The sequence below is a fragment of the Notolabrus celidotus genome, chromosome 5 (assembly GCF_009762535.1).
Source record: "Notolabrus celidotus isolate fNotCel1 chromosome 5, fNotCel1.pri, whole genome shotgun sequence".
NCBI classification, from domain to species: domain Eukaryota; kingdom Metazoa; phylum Chordata; class Actinopteri; order Labriformes; family Labridae; genus Notolabrus; species Notolabrus celidotus.
In genome coordinates this window covers 21,035,153-21,048,905 of record NC_048276.1, presented here as the reverse complement: position 1 = coordinate 21,048,905, position 13,753 = coordinate 21,035,153, and the positions used below count along the sequence as shown (strand labels likewise).

The following is a 13,753-nucleotide window of genomic DNA, read 5'->3' as shown; positions in this document are numbered from 1 at the left end:
ATCAGTGCTTTTTAAAACAGGTAAATGTGAATTCACTCAACATGTTTGAGCTCATTGTCATGCCTGCAACATTCACACTCTTTTCCCTCGAGTGCTTCATCAGAGGTCAAACTATTCTTTCTCCCTGATATGATTCCCATCAGTGTCCGGATAAGAGTGTGTGACTTACAAAAACACAGAGCCGGGCAGAGGTTTGGGTGCGGGCACAGCTGTCATTTAGACAAAACAGTGATAAATTGAAAAGTATGAAGAATAATATGCTTGTCAAGGTCTAGACGTGGATAGAACTTGCTGATATTTGCTGACTTCAGTCCTGCTGCTGGTGTTCAAAGCTCTGTGGACTCTGTGTAACCTCTCTGAAATGTCTTTGGTCGCACACGTATGAGCGATACCTGCATTTACGGTACATTCACATGGGAAGTGACTGACCTGGAGCAGCTGCAGTATGACCTCTGTGAATGCTCTACGAAATCCCAGGCGCCACTCTCTGCCAGATCCTCCTCACAGGTACCGTTGTTGTGGCTGAAAATTTCCGCCTTTAGAGGAGAGAATACAGTTAAACACAGCTTTAATGAGGTTTAGTTTAAGGCTCAATTACATAAACAACCTCATATAAAAGAACCTATGTTTTTTATTTAAATTAAAAAAACAAATCTTTAAATGCACACCCTTTTCCCATGATGCTTTGGTGTTAAGTGGTGAATTTTATGAGCTCTGTACTGAGGCTGATTCCATCGCCAAGCCTGGAGCAGGAATTTTTTGGCTGACAAGCTAACATCTAACTCCAGCTGACATTCTGTGCTTGGTCAAGAGGCAGCAGATCCTGGGTTGCTCCCAATGTGTCAGACTCACAGACGGTGAATATTACAAAAGACCAAGGGACAAAGCTGCAACCAACCCTCACTTTAATAACCACTGATTATTATTTCTGTCCAGGTTTTTACTGATTTTTGTGGCTGATTTTAAGCAGTGAAGCATGATAGAGGAGGGTTAAGTACATAAAACATTAGTGCATATTAATATGTGAATCGAGAAGGTGAAGGAAAATACCACACACGGGTCCAGCAAAGTGTTTACAGAATAAATGTTCATGAACCGAACAACTTCTCTTTGAGCCAAAAGAAGAGTATTTCTGTATACAGGGATCAGTATTTATACTTAACATTTATTCTTACTGGGAGGAAAATAATTAAAAATGCACTAACTCTGCAACTTAATACCAACAAGCTGGTGAAGAGGCCAGATCAGTCCTGGACCCTGTGTAGGTGGTGGATGACAGGAGAATTATGGCCAAGCTGTCGTCTCTGATGGACGTTTTATATATATATATATATTATTATTATATATATAATATTGTTTATAATATATATAATATATATATTCTTGTTGGAATTATTGTACTGTACACCCTCTTGTTTGCTGCTGTAACTCTGTGAATTTCCCCGTTGCGGGATGAATAAAGGAGTATCTTATCTCTTATCTTACAGTGATAACATCTCTTGTCATAAGCATATTTTGTAATATTAGCATTTGCTTTTATTTTTTAAACTATAATAATGAGCATATTGTTTATCAAAATAGTGACAATAATATCTTTGATTATTATAGCCTTATATCATAAACCTACCATATATCTAATTTGCATCACTTGCTTGCTAAGTGATTGCATTTCAATTTATCGATTTTTATGAATTAACTCAAGTCAAGGCTGGAATTTTGTGGGATTTTCTTTCATCATCTCAATAGGCCAAGTGGCGTCTCATACTTGTAGGTCCAAGCAGTCTGGTAATGTTTTCATACTGTTTTGTTTGTCTGTCACCTTTTGTTCTTTCTCATTTCTTGCCACATGGAAACTGAAGTACTTCCACAGACGCTTGACAGCTACACGTCTTGCTGAGAGGATCTTTTTGTTTCAAACCATCACAGGTCCACGAAGGTATTAAGACACTTTTGTCTAGTGGTGCAACGGATCACCGTTGATCCGTGATCCGTTCGGATGCCTCTCCACGGTTCGGCACGGACGTAGTCCGCGGATCGGTTGATGAAAAAAGTTGCGCGTGTTCACGTGATGACCGCATGTTCAATCCACTCTCACTCGACAAGCGCAGCGGTAGTCGTGGTAAGTGAAGGAGCAGAGGAACTTGAAAACCCTCCTGCATGTTGTAAGTCACATGTATGGGCATTTTGGGTTTCCCTGTGAAATACAGTGAATGCTGAATGTGCTTGAGCCACGTTATGAAATTCCGTTGCGCACCCACTAGACCAGAGGCCGTCCATACGCGGGCCGCGGACCGCATCCGGCCGCCTATTTGTGGTCGCCGGACTATTCCTTCCCTCTGTGTTTTGGTCGGGTCACCGCGTGTTTACTGGGACTTGTCTCCATGTCAACAATACGCAGACAGGCTGTTACTGGGTCACTTAAGAGTTCAATGCTGCGAGGACAATTTTTAACTTTCACTTTCGTTTTTTGGAGCAGTTCGCATGTTGGCACTTTGCCAGCTGTAGGACCCTAGAATCAAACGGTGTGTTCCAAGTTTGCTGCTCAAAGAAAAGTGGACGGTGAAAATCAGCGATTGAAAGAAGAATAGAGTGAAATTTTCCTCTGCTCCTTCACTTGCCATGCCATGAAATGCAGTGAATAAGGAAGGACTGGGCCCACAGATAGGGTGCTTTGCACATGCAGTACATTTTGAGTTGAATGTTGTTTTTATTTAATGGGCAAAGTGTTTTACAAAATAAATGGAGGGACAAAGTTATATTTGTCTTGTCTTCTTTTTATTTTTATTTTTCTTTGCTGATCCGAAAAATGATCCGATCCGTGACTCAAAACCGTGATCTGATCCGAACCGTGAGTTTTTTGATCCGTTGCACCCCTACTTTTGTCCCTGTGATATCACGATATTGACGATACTATCATATCCCTATATAACAGACTTACTTGTTCTGGGCTCGATTGATATTGCACTCTTGCCAGACGCGCTCCACCACATGGCTGGCTAGCCGTCGAGGAACCTTGCCTCCATGATGACTCGTTCTGTCCACGCTGAACGCATCAGAGGACGAAGGCATTTTAACCCACTTCTGGGCCGAGTGAGAGTCCACTGCAGAGAGAAAAACGTGAGATAGAATATAACTGATGTAATATCATAGATCTGTTCAAAAGAAAGCCTTCCTCTAAGACCACACTTCAGACTCTTTCTCCTATCTCATACATTTGCTCTCTTCTGTACCACTACCTGTCTGCGCCTCCTCAGGCGACGTGGGAGGGGTGAGGGTCACCAGGGACATGGCTGGCTCTCGCTGGGCAGGCACTTGGTGGCCACCTGGGTAGACGGCAGTGCAGTGGGAGGACCCCACAGGGGCCACAACGGGGATGTCTGACTGGGGTACCAGAACTAAGCATGCTGGGTACACCATCCGCACACCACCTGAAACACACACACAAACAGGTGCGATGTTCAGGAATCAAACCATCCAGCTCTACACTTGAAACACGCCGGCTCACATACAGTCAACATGCTTACTGACCTACAAGGACCTCTACGGAGGCCAGAGAGTCATCCTCCCAGTCCATGTCCTCTGCCTTGTCCTCCGACACACCCTCCTTGGCGCTCGGGCTGATGGGATAAAACTGGTTCCACTCCTCAATCAGCTTCTGCGTGGGAGGATCTGACATCTTGAACGACTGACCGGTAAGTGTTCCGTTCAGGCCGAAAGGACTCAGGATCACTGGAGAGAAAGACAGAATAATGTTTGTCAGCATAATGACATCATCGACTCTACATTATCCTCTTTTCATTCCATATCCTTCAGCTTGGGGGCTTTTTTCCTCCCAACTCTCAGGTGTTTGTCTTCTGTTATTCTTTTGATCTGCATCTCAATCAAGCTCTTCTAAACAGTGCTCAATCTCAAAATGCTAACTTTTTATGTTCTTCATTATATCACATACTTTGTACATTTTAATCTCCCACCTTCCATTCCTTTTTATGTCAAACTAACGTTAATTTCTTGCTCCTGCTCTTCATCTCTTCTCCTTCCTTTACTATGATCTCTCTTCTGCTCCATCTTCCTCTTCTTCCTCTAGTCTCGTCTTTAATCCTTTACATTGTCAGTGTTTTCTGTCATTTTTGCCTTTATTAGAAGGGACAGCTGAGGAGAGACAGGAAATGTGGGGAAGAAAGTGGGGGGGGGGGACATGCAGCAAATGGTTGTGGCCAGGAGTAAAACCAGCGACTGCTGTGACGAGGAGAGTAGTTTCAGTGCAAGCGCCAGGACATCAGGGCCTTTTTGCCTGTGCTTTTTAAATTCATATTTCTCTCATAGACTCTTCTTATGATCTCCTTCTATTTTAAATCTTGCAACACTCTAATTCCTCTCATCTTGATTATCCCTCCTTTATTGTCATTCTCCCATCTCGGGCCGAATCATCAGCGCTCTGACCTTTCCTGAGCACTGCTGGACCTAGTCGGTCCCAGCTGACTCGCCAAATACTTACAGAGCAATCCAGACGCCAATTATTGGCAAGCGGTGGCCTCTCAGAGCCCATAAACAGAAGCCTTTAAAAAGGGGCCACTCCTCGGCAAACACTCTTGACTGCACAGACATATGGGAGTCAGACAGAGAGCCCATCAGTCTGCTTATAGAACAGACCTACATCCATCAGAGGATGCAGATTGGACCATAAACCAACATGCATTATGCATACATGTGGGCACAGAAATCATATGCATATCAACTTGACATGCATGTACAACACTCACACTCACACACACTCACACACACACACACACACACACACACACACAAGCTTGTTATGCATGCACCCTCCTCCTCTGTGTGTATCGTACATTCGAATTCGACGAGCTGCTGTAAATGTTTCTGGGACATACTGACAGGTTTGGAGGTGGGTGTGTGAGGGAGCATTAGTAAATGTCCTTCTCTGTGCTGCTTTTCTAGTGTGTCATTACTGAACTGGATGGCCTCTGTCCATGGGTATTGATCCTGTGGCTGGACCAAAGGGAGACTCCAGGACGAGAAAATGGTGAGAGAGAAAAGAAGGAAAAGAGGGAAGGTGTCAACATGCAAGTGTTCTAGCACACCAGGAACAAACTGTTGTTAAATTATACTATCTACGGAGCATGAGTTTTATCAGCTAGAGCCAGTCTATATATTTCCAAATATTAAAGAGTGCATTTTGGAGCAGTCTTCTTTTTGCAGGTGTTGCTGCAACTTTGGACTGTGTTTTGGTCTTTTAGATAAGTAGCCCCAGTTTGTGTTTCTTTGTTGTTGTGTTTTGTTTTGTTTTTTGTAGTGGCCCTGGGTGTTTTTATGTCTTTATGGATGCTTGTGTTACTGTACAGAAAGGTCACAACAACATATATAAAAGGGTGCATATGCGCTGCAACTTAATGTGACTGTGCCCACCTGCTGTTCTTTTAACCCACAAAGCCCTTAAAAATCAGGCACCCTTGTATCTTAAAGAGCTCATAGTGCCCTACTACTCATCTAGAACACTACGCTCCCAACATGCAGGCTTGCTAGTTGTACCTAAAATCTCTAAAAGTAGTATGGGAGGTAGAACCTTCAGTTATCAGGCCCCTCTCCTTTGGAATCATCTACCAGTCAGGGTCCGGGAGGCAGACACCCTCTTTTAAGATTAGGCTTGAAACTTTCCATTTGATAAAGCTTATAGTTAGAGCTGGCTCAGGCTTGGACCAGCTTTTGTTATGCTGCTATAGGCCTAGACTGCCGGGGGAACTGGCGCACTGACACACTGGGTTCCTCACCCCCTTCCCCCAAACCCCTCATCACTTACTTTAACTCTGCCTGTCCCATTAAAGTTACTAACCATAGACCTTTCTGGAGTCCCTGAGCTCCCTTGTCTCGTAGGTTCCTCTGAGCTGCTGTAGACGTCCTCCTGCTGCGGACGTTCTAGACTCCAGCTGATACGGACGTGCTGGACTCCAGCGGCAACAGCTTCTACTACTCGTCTCATCACTACCACCTCTCTCTCTTACTATCCTCTATCGCTCTTTCAAGGCCCAACTCGGTCGAGGCATGATGGCTGTCTAACATGAGTCTGGTTCTGCCTGAGGCTTCTGCCTGTTAAAAGGGAGATTTCCTCGCCACTGTAACTAGCTAAATACTGCGATGCGAGTGGTCATGATGAATTAAGGTGGGGTAAGACTGAGTCTTACCCTTTCTTGACGTTGGGTCTCTGTTCATAATCTGACTTAGAGTGGTCGAGACCTCCTATGTTTGTAAAATAGTCTTGAGATAACGTTTGTTGTGATTGGGCACTACACAAATAAAGGTTGATTGATCGATTGATTGATGTTTCATGCTCATGTTTCAAAAAGACCCCCAGTTTTTGAAGCACTAACAAGGCAACAGTTATCTAAGAGTTGCTGACGGCTAACTTGAGCTTCATCAAAACATTCACACATCCTGAGTGAGAGAGCATTGTTTATCTACATCAAATGGTTCTTAGTCACATCAATGAAGTCAGATATTTGTGATGTGTTTGTGAATGCTCATGATGAAATTGAGATTTATCCTGCATCCTCACTATTCATGCAAAGCACATTGTTTACTACAACCACTGCTTAAGCAAAGTAGGAACCTTGTCTGGTTCCAGAGTGCACCAAGAGGTGAAAACGCTCGCAGTATACAGAGAAACTTCATCAGCAGACATCTGGTTCCACATGAAAAGAGTTCGTCTGGTGATGCAAAATACATTCCTCAAAGCATCTGGTGCAGAGCATTATCATTCATAGAATATGCATCTACAAACAACACTAATAGGTTTTGCAATTCTTCCTTCGGTGGATCAGCTTCATTATTAAAAGGGTTTAAAGGAACAACTCGGAGCTGTTTGCTGGAGAGCTGCAGGCTGCATATCTACCTTTCTGCATGGTTATCGCTCTGCTGTTTGCAAAACCAACCACACTATTTGTAACATCAAATCAGAGCGTGGTTACAGGATTCCTCTATGAGAACAAAATTAGCTTGTTATTTTTGTGCTGTAAATAGATACCCCAGCTGATCTTCTGTTGTATTTCTGACAAACTACAGCACAATGAGTGTTTTCTATGCACCTGTTACCACAGTAACCATGGATGTGACTGAATCAGCTTGGACTAAAATGTGAGGGATTACAACTTTAAACATGTTGGTTTAGCGGAAATTGGTTTTATGAAAGAAAAAATAATCTAACATATGGATCCAACACTTCAGGATGATTTAGGGAAGCAACTGGCAGCTGGTGGTGCAAGATAAGTAACAAGGTGGTGATGTTAGAGCACTAGTGAGCATTAGCAGGAGAAGTTTGGTAATATTATTTTTCCCATGCTAAATGAAGCCAGGTGAAACGTTTTTCATAGTTTAAGTATGAAACATCCTGTAGTCTAGACTCACTTCATCCTACACGCCCCTCAGAGAGAGGTTTCGCCTTGGCCTGCAAACACACAACCTCAGCAGAAACAACTCCACAGAGGACAGAACAAAAGGTTATTTATGTTGCGGTACACAACGACATGCAGCTATGGTCGATCATATCAACCTTAATTAAATTCAACCCTGCTCCTTATTCCTTTCATTTCTGTGTTTCCAGCTGCATGCACACTCCCAAGACCTGAGGCAAGTTGTGGAAGAGAGATCAAATTCAGCACAATTACTGAAATGGTTTACATTTTCCCCATCACCAACGCCACCGCGCCCTCCCTTACATCCCTTCTTCTTCCTCTCTCCCTCTCTCTCTCTGACGAGTCTATCTGCGGCTCCCTGAAGACATGTCAAATGTGCTCAGATCAGTGTAATGGGCTGAGAGTTCATTACATTCACTCTGCGCCCTTTTATGAGGTCACATCCTGGAGAGGTCTGCCTGCCGGAGCGCTCTGCCGCACAGTAAACCATGCTTGGCAGAGGTGAGGGGGATGGTAGGGGAGGGGAGAGATGGATGGATGAAGAGGATGGAAGTCAGCCCTTCCTCGACGCTATGCTTGGTTAGCCAGGAGGAGATGCACTGCGGCGGTGAAGACACACACCTGCACGTTGACATACACCATACTCAGAGGGTGAACACACAGCCCGCCCGCGCTGATTATAAAACACACACTCACACACTGTGGAGACAAGTAGCTGCTTTATTGGGGTTCATATAAATGTGCGGTTCTTCACATTGGGCGCCTGAGGGTGTTTTGCCCAAAAGAGAATCAATATAATTTTCATAGTCCAATTTCCAGATTATCTACAAGGATCACAAGCAATTTAACTGAGGCAATGTTATCTGATAGCAGAAGAAGAAGAGGTGTGTCGGCTTATACGTTTAAGTAGACCTGAGCTGCATGACCAAGGCAAATAGAAAAGAAGATAACTGTGCAGGGGAGGGCATTCACTTACCAATAAAATGAGTCATAAGTAGCTAACCTACCTGTTGGCAGCTAGGGAGCAATATGATCATCCTAAATGACTAACAGAACCCATCAACATCCCTTTAAGGGATCCATAAGGCAGGATTCAATAATCATTGTATTTTCATTCAAGCACAGGTATTTAACTAGACGGGATATTAGTATGGGCTCCCTTCAGGATCACTCCAGAGGCAGTTAAGGGTTGGTTTGGTTATCCAGGAATTACTGAGGTGAATTGAGGAAGTGATGGGTGTTATTACTCTGGAGAGGGTGAACAGAGAGCGGGAAGAAGAATCAATTCTATCCAACGAAAGGTGAGAAGGAGAAAAAGATAAACTTGTAGAAAGATGTGACAAACCCTGCAGGATGTTTGGAAAATCTGGTAATAGGGATGAGGATTGTTAACAGTTATTCATATTGATACCATTATCGAGCCTCCTTAAGAATCCAAGTCTTTATTGATTCTACTATCAATACTTTTCTATTTATACGAAGAAAGACATGGCAACAATACACTTGTGACAGAACTACAACTACTTTTATTGATGATGTTTTTGGGGATTTTACTGACCTGTCCTTCAACACATCATGATGTAACTTTTGTCATCTTGTTTAGCTGGGTAAAGAGCTTTTATGCGGCCAGTTTCAACACAGATTTTAACACTGGATTACCAATTTTAGCTAGCGGGACTACAAAGCTGGGGTGTGATTACCAAAGCTGCTATGAGTGGAGGCGGAGGCTGGCGGTCCTGAAGCAGCAGCAGCAGCCAGAGTTGAATGAGTTCGTCAGAGTTGCTGCATCTTTGTTTTATTTACTGCACAATGCTGATGTGATTGACCATAAAGGTTGTGTTCCCCCTTTGCAAAAAAATAGTTAAGCAACATAAATTGCATTTCACCTTTTTATCCTTCTTACCATATCTCAGTTACTGTACTGAGGTTTGGGGAAACACCTATAAAAGCTCCCTGCAACCACTGTCAGTCCTACAGAAAAGAGCCATCAGAATAGTTTACAATGTTGATTTCCGTAAACACACAAAGTCATTGTTCCTCAAACACAAAACATTGAAATTATTTGACCTTGTAGATTTTAAAACTGCACAAATTATGCATAAGGCAAGGACAAATCTCCTTCTAGGAAATATCCAAAGATTATTCTTTGAAAGAGCGGGGGGTTATAACTTCAGAGGGAAGTTAAGATTAAAGATGATGAGTGTTCAGAGTTTTTGTATTTCAGTCTGTGGCGTAAAACTGTGGAACAGGCTCAATATGGAGCTACAGCAATGTCAGAACATAATCCAGTTCAAGAAAAAGTATAAAGAAATTATTTTCATTAGGTACAAGGAGGAAGACTAGTGTTGAGAATCACGAGGAGTTTACTTTTGATTGTCAGTGTTAATATGAAGATTTGACTTGTGGGAGTGCACTAGTATAATGCCAGATAATAGTGAATAGAGGGGTAGGATTAGATAAGTTTTAACTTCTTCCTACTCCTTTTCACACATGTAAAGTAAAATGCTTCAGTGCTTAACATTGTTTTTGTTTCTTTTGTAAAACAATTTTTTTTTTTCTTGTATGTTTGTATAACTATTTCTTCTTTTCTACTTGTATCCTTTTTTTTTGTTTGGTTTTTTTCTTTACTTTTACATGTTCGAAATAAAGACATCAAATCAAATCAAATATTTTGCTATGGTAGAATGTCGCCAAACTTTAGATGTCTTTTCACCATCAGTCAATTGTGCAAGCAAATGACTACCAGAGTTTTTTGCAGAGTTTTCTAAAATGTAATTAGACAATGTCAGTTTGTACGACAAGTAAATTTAGCTAGATGTGACGAGATAAAACACAACATCGTAGAACCAAAGAGACTTGATAGCAGAATCAATAACTACGAGTTACTGAATTTAAGGTTTGAGAAATCCAGCATAAGGTCCTTGAAAAAACTCGATTCAATCCTCACCTCTACCTTGTTTTGCATCAAAATGATCCCCCTTGTATAGTCTACCTCTTTTGGAGATGTACTGCCCATATAATCTGTAAAATCCCTTGAAAACATGTGTTTGGCTACGATGAATAAGAGGAAACATTTTGTCAGAGTCATTAAATTGAATTTTCTGGACTAAATCATTCTTACTAATCCAATTGAAATCTGACAATCTTCATTGTTAAGTTATTGTCAACACCATGATAAGTCTTATAGTTTCTCCTTTTATGTTCAACATCTAATTGTCTTTAAAACTACACAGCTTTAAAATATGCTTGTTGTTCTGAATCTACTTCAAGTGGCATGTTGCGGCTCAGAGGGAAAGATCGGGGGAAGGACAGCTGAATTATGCTAAACACCATTTTTTGATACAAATACCAGCAGGATAAGTGCTCTATACTTCTGTATAATAATTTAATCCTAATATATTTTGAAAGCCTATAATTTCCTTCCTTCAAAAAAGTCAGAATGGGTATCACAGTCATTACATTATCATTTGAGTGAGTGGAAATGCAAACAATGGTTGGGGGATTACATAGTGTTTGGCTAAGGGCGGGGTAATGCATTTAGAGCCAATGATGGAATATCATTAGAGCCTCACATTTTATAACTACACCACACTATAATTTAAAGTGACTACAGAGGCTTTCTTTTTTTTACTGGCTGCATGCCAATCTGTAAAAAACTACAGCCTGACAGAAGACTGTACATGCATTACTTGGCAACAGCAGCCGTCACTAAACAGACACAGCATGGTAATATACTTCATTTAGAAAATTACACTACTGCACCTACCGAGCATTTCATGTTCACAAGAAAATAATGGATGAAACTGTTTAGAAAGCAGATTTCCCTTTAACTCCACCTTATCTCTGCAGGGTAAAAGACAAACAGCCAGAAGGACTCGGGGCTTAATGGCGCCTTTGAATGCTGAGGATTAACTTGTTCTTTTACCAAAGGACTGTTTCTCAGAATCACAACTTTTATGCGAGTACAAAAACATTTCAGATTTCATCCTGGTTTCAGACACATATGAGGAGGATGGGCACGGATTAGGCCTAACGGCTAAATCATTCGGCACATGAAGCAGTTGGCCCAGGTTCAATTCCAGCCTGCAGCCTCCTTCCCACATGTCAATCCCCCACTCTCTATTTTGGTTATGGTGGCACCAAGATTAAATAAATCAAAAAATTCCACCCAAGAGTTTCAACAAGTTTGGCAGCTTATATGTTGAAAAAAAAAACATTATTTTATGGGTAACTTAACACAAGTTTTCTTATTGTCAGGAGCAAAACTTAAGCTATCATTTTCAATTTTCAAACTCAGACTGCTGTAACATTTTCTTTTTGCATGTTTGGGGTCAGATTTGGCTGCTCTGGTGCTTTTTCACTGATTTGAAGGGAAGTTTTGGACAAAATCAATATTGAAATCCAGTAAATATCCCAAAATTGACTTCTATAAAGCTGAAGATTATGAAAGATTGTAATCAGCTAATATTATATTTCGAATTGAGTCACAAAGCCGGAGAGAAAAGACTGGTAACACAAAACTACCTTCTGATCTGGCCAAATGAGTGCATAGACGTGTGTACAAACATGCAATTATCAGAGGAGCTATACTTGGTTCAGTCAGATGATTTAGGCTTTACATTTTTGGAATGAAGAGTTCCAAGAAAATGGAAAACAAAAAGCCAGACATGGAAGTTAGCTTCATTGTTCTCAATGAAAATAAGCAGTGTGTTTGTTTATCTGTCACATTGAGTATTCCAGACAGCAACGATCAGATTTTTAACAGAGCAGAGCTGAGCTGTAATTATATGTCTTGCCAGATCAAATTTTAGGGAGTGATGTGAATCAAACCAAACTTTTTAAAATGATGTCCTGAGGCAAAGTTCATTTCATGTTCATGGGCTGCATCATTCACAAAGAACACAGTGTCTTCTTTCTTTAATTGTTTCAGCTCAAACTGTGCCTTTGAACTCTTCCCAGCTGTCCTGATTTGAGGAACTCACCTTGGAAGGGGCTGGACGCCTGCTGAGCCAGAGTGAGGTGCTCCTCCGTCAGGTGGTAGACAGGTTGGTGCTGGTTGATCTCCACACTGGTGCAGACGTTGCTCTCTCCGTGCAAGAAGAAGGTGAAGGCGCATGATAGGTGTTCACTGTGAGGAAGAAAAGAAAGAGGGAAGGGGGAAAGGAATGGAGAGAAAGAGATGAGTGGTTTGGTATCATACAGCCTTAATATGCACCTTTGAAAAGAATTGCTATCTGCAATGAACAACTCAAATAGGGTGTGAGGTGGAGAAGTGGCTGCTGCGAGGGGAGAGATCAATAGTCTGGTTCATGTTCTGCTCACAGACAAAGAAGAGAAGAGTTTGCTAGTAGAGGAGTAGTAGAGAGGGAAAATATGAAGGAAAAGCCAGTGTCTTTTTTGTCAAAGGCTACAAGGAGTCTCTCGCTACATTGTTATCCTGCTTCATCATGACACAGACTATTGATGGAAAAGATGCAGCAACAGATAGACAAAAGAAGATGCAAGTAATCTCTACGCTCTCTGGTTGATACAAAGACGCAACATAAACTGTACATCGTTCTGATGCGTGACAAATCACATTTTCTGATATTGTACTCAGAATACAAATATCTGCAAGTAAGGCAGTAATTCCCATAGTACCTGACACATATGTGAGCAGGGTTAAGTTACATGGCAAAAAAAAAAAACAATTGTTATCTGTTATAAATATTCAAATTATCCTCTATGCCTACACATGTATTATTCTACAAGCTTAAGGAGCACCTGATGGAAAGAGACAGTTTTTTCTCTACATTTTGTTTGTATATTATTAAGTTGTCTATCACTCATTTCAAGGCCTGTGTCCATTCGCTTGCATTTCAGTCAGACAACTCACGTTTAAATTGTTTATTTTAGCAGCAAATACATATTCATGTTTGGCGCCCAGGCTCCAGCCTCATCACTCCCTGCAGATAAGTTTACATGCAGACTTTGAGGAGTGATGAGCAAAACATACTAAACACCCCCGGAGCCTGCAGGTGGAAGCTGGGAGGCGGCGGGGAAGAAGAAAATATCAGCAATGCATGCAGCAGCAGAGTCGTTGACAGGCAGAGGGAGAGATGGGAGATTTTTCCCAGTTTAAATAGACCGCCAATTTGAGAGGCAGAGGGCAGGATTGGATGATGGATAAGAGAGTGGGACATGTGACGTGTATGGCATGGCAGCTCGAGTTGTCTGCCTGAACTAGCTCGCAGGCGTCGCTCCATTTCTGCTAGCAGTAGATCCAATTTCGAACAGAGCACCGGTATAGTTCAGCATTAGCAGCTTCAGCATCCCAAGTTGCAAATCCA

At 41.8% G+C, this 13,753-nt stretch overlaps 1 protein-coding gene across 1 annotated transcript in view; it reads right to left on the bottom strand.

Moving 5' to 3' along the window:
- med13a (mediator complex subunit 13a) overlaps positions 1-13,753 on the bottom strand; it is a 136,390-nt gene that overhangs the window by 38,280 nt on the left and 84,357 nt on the right. Inside the window, 6 exon segments of the mRNA XM_034683752.1 lie at positions 430-517; positions 520-536; positions 2,939-3,101; positions 3,237-3,428; positions 3,529-3,729; positions 12,407-12,552. Of these exon segments, the coding sequence (XP_034539643.1) occupies positions 430-517; positions 520-536; positions 2,939-3,101; positions 3,237-3,428; positions 3,529-3,729; positions 12,407-12,552 (807 nt within the window).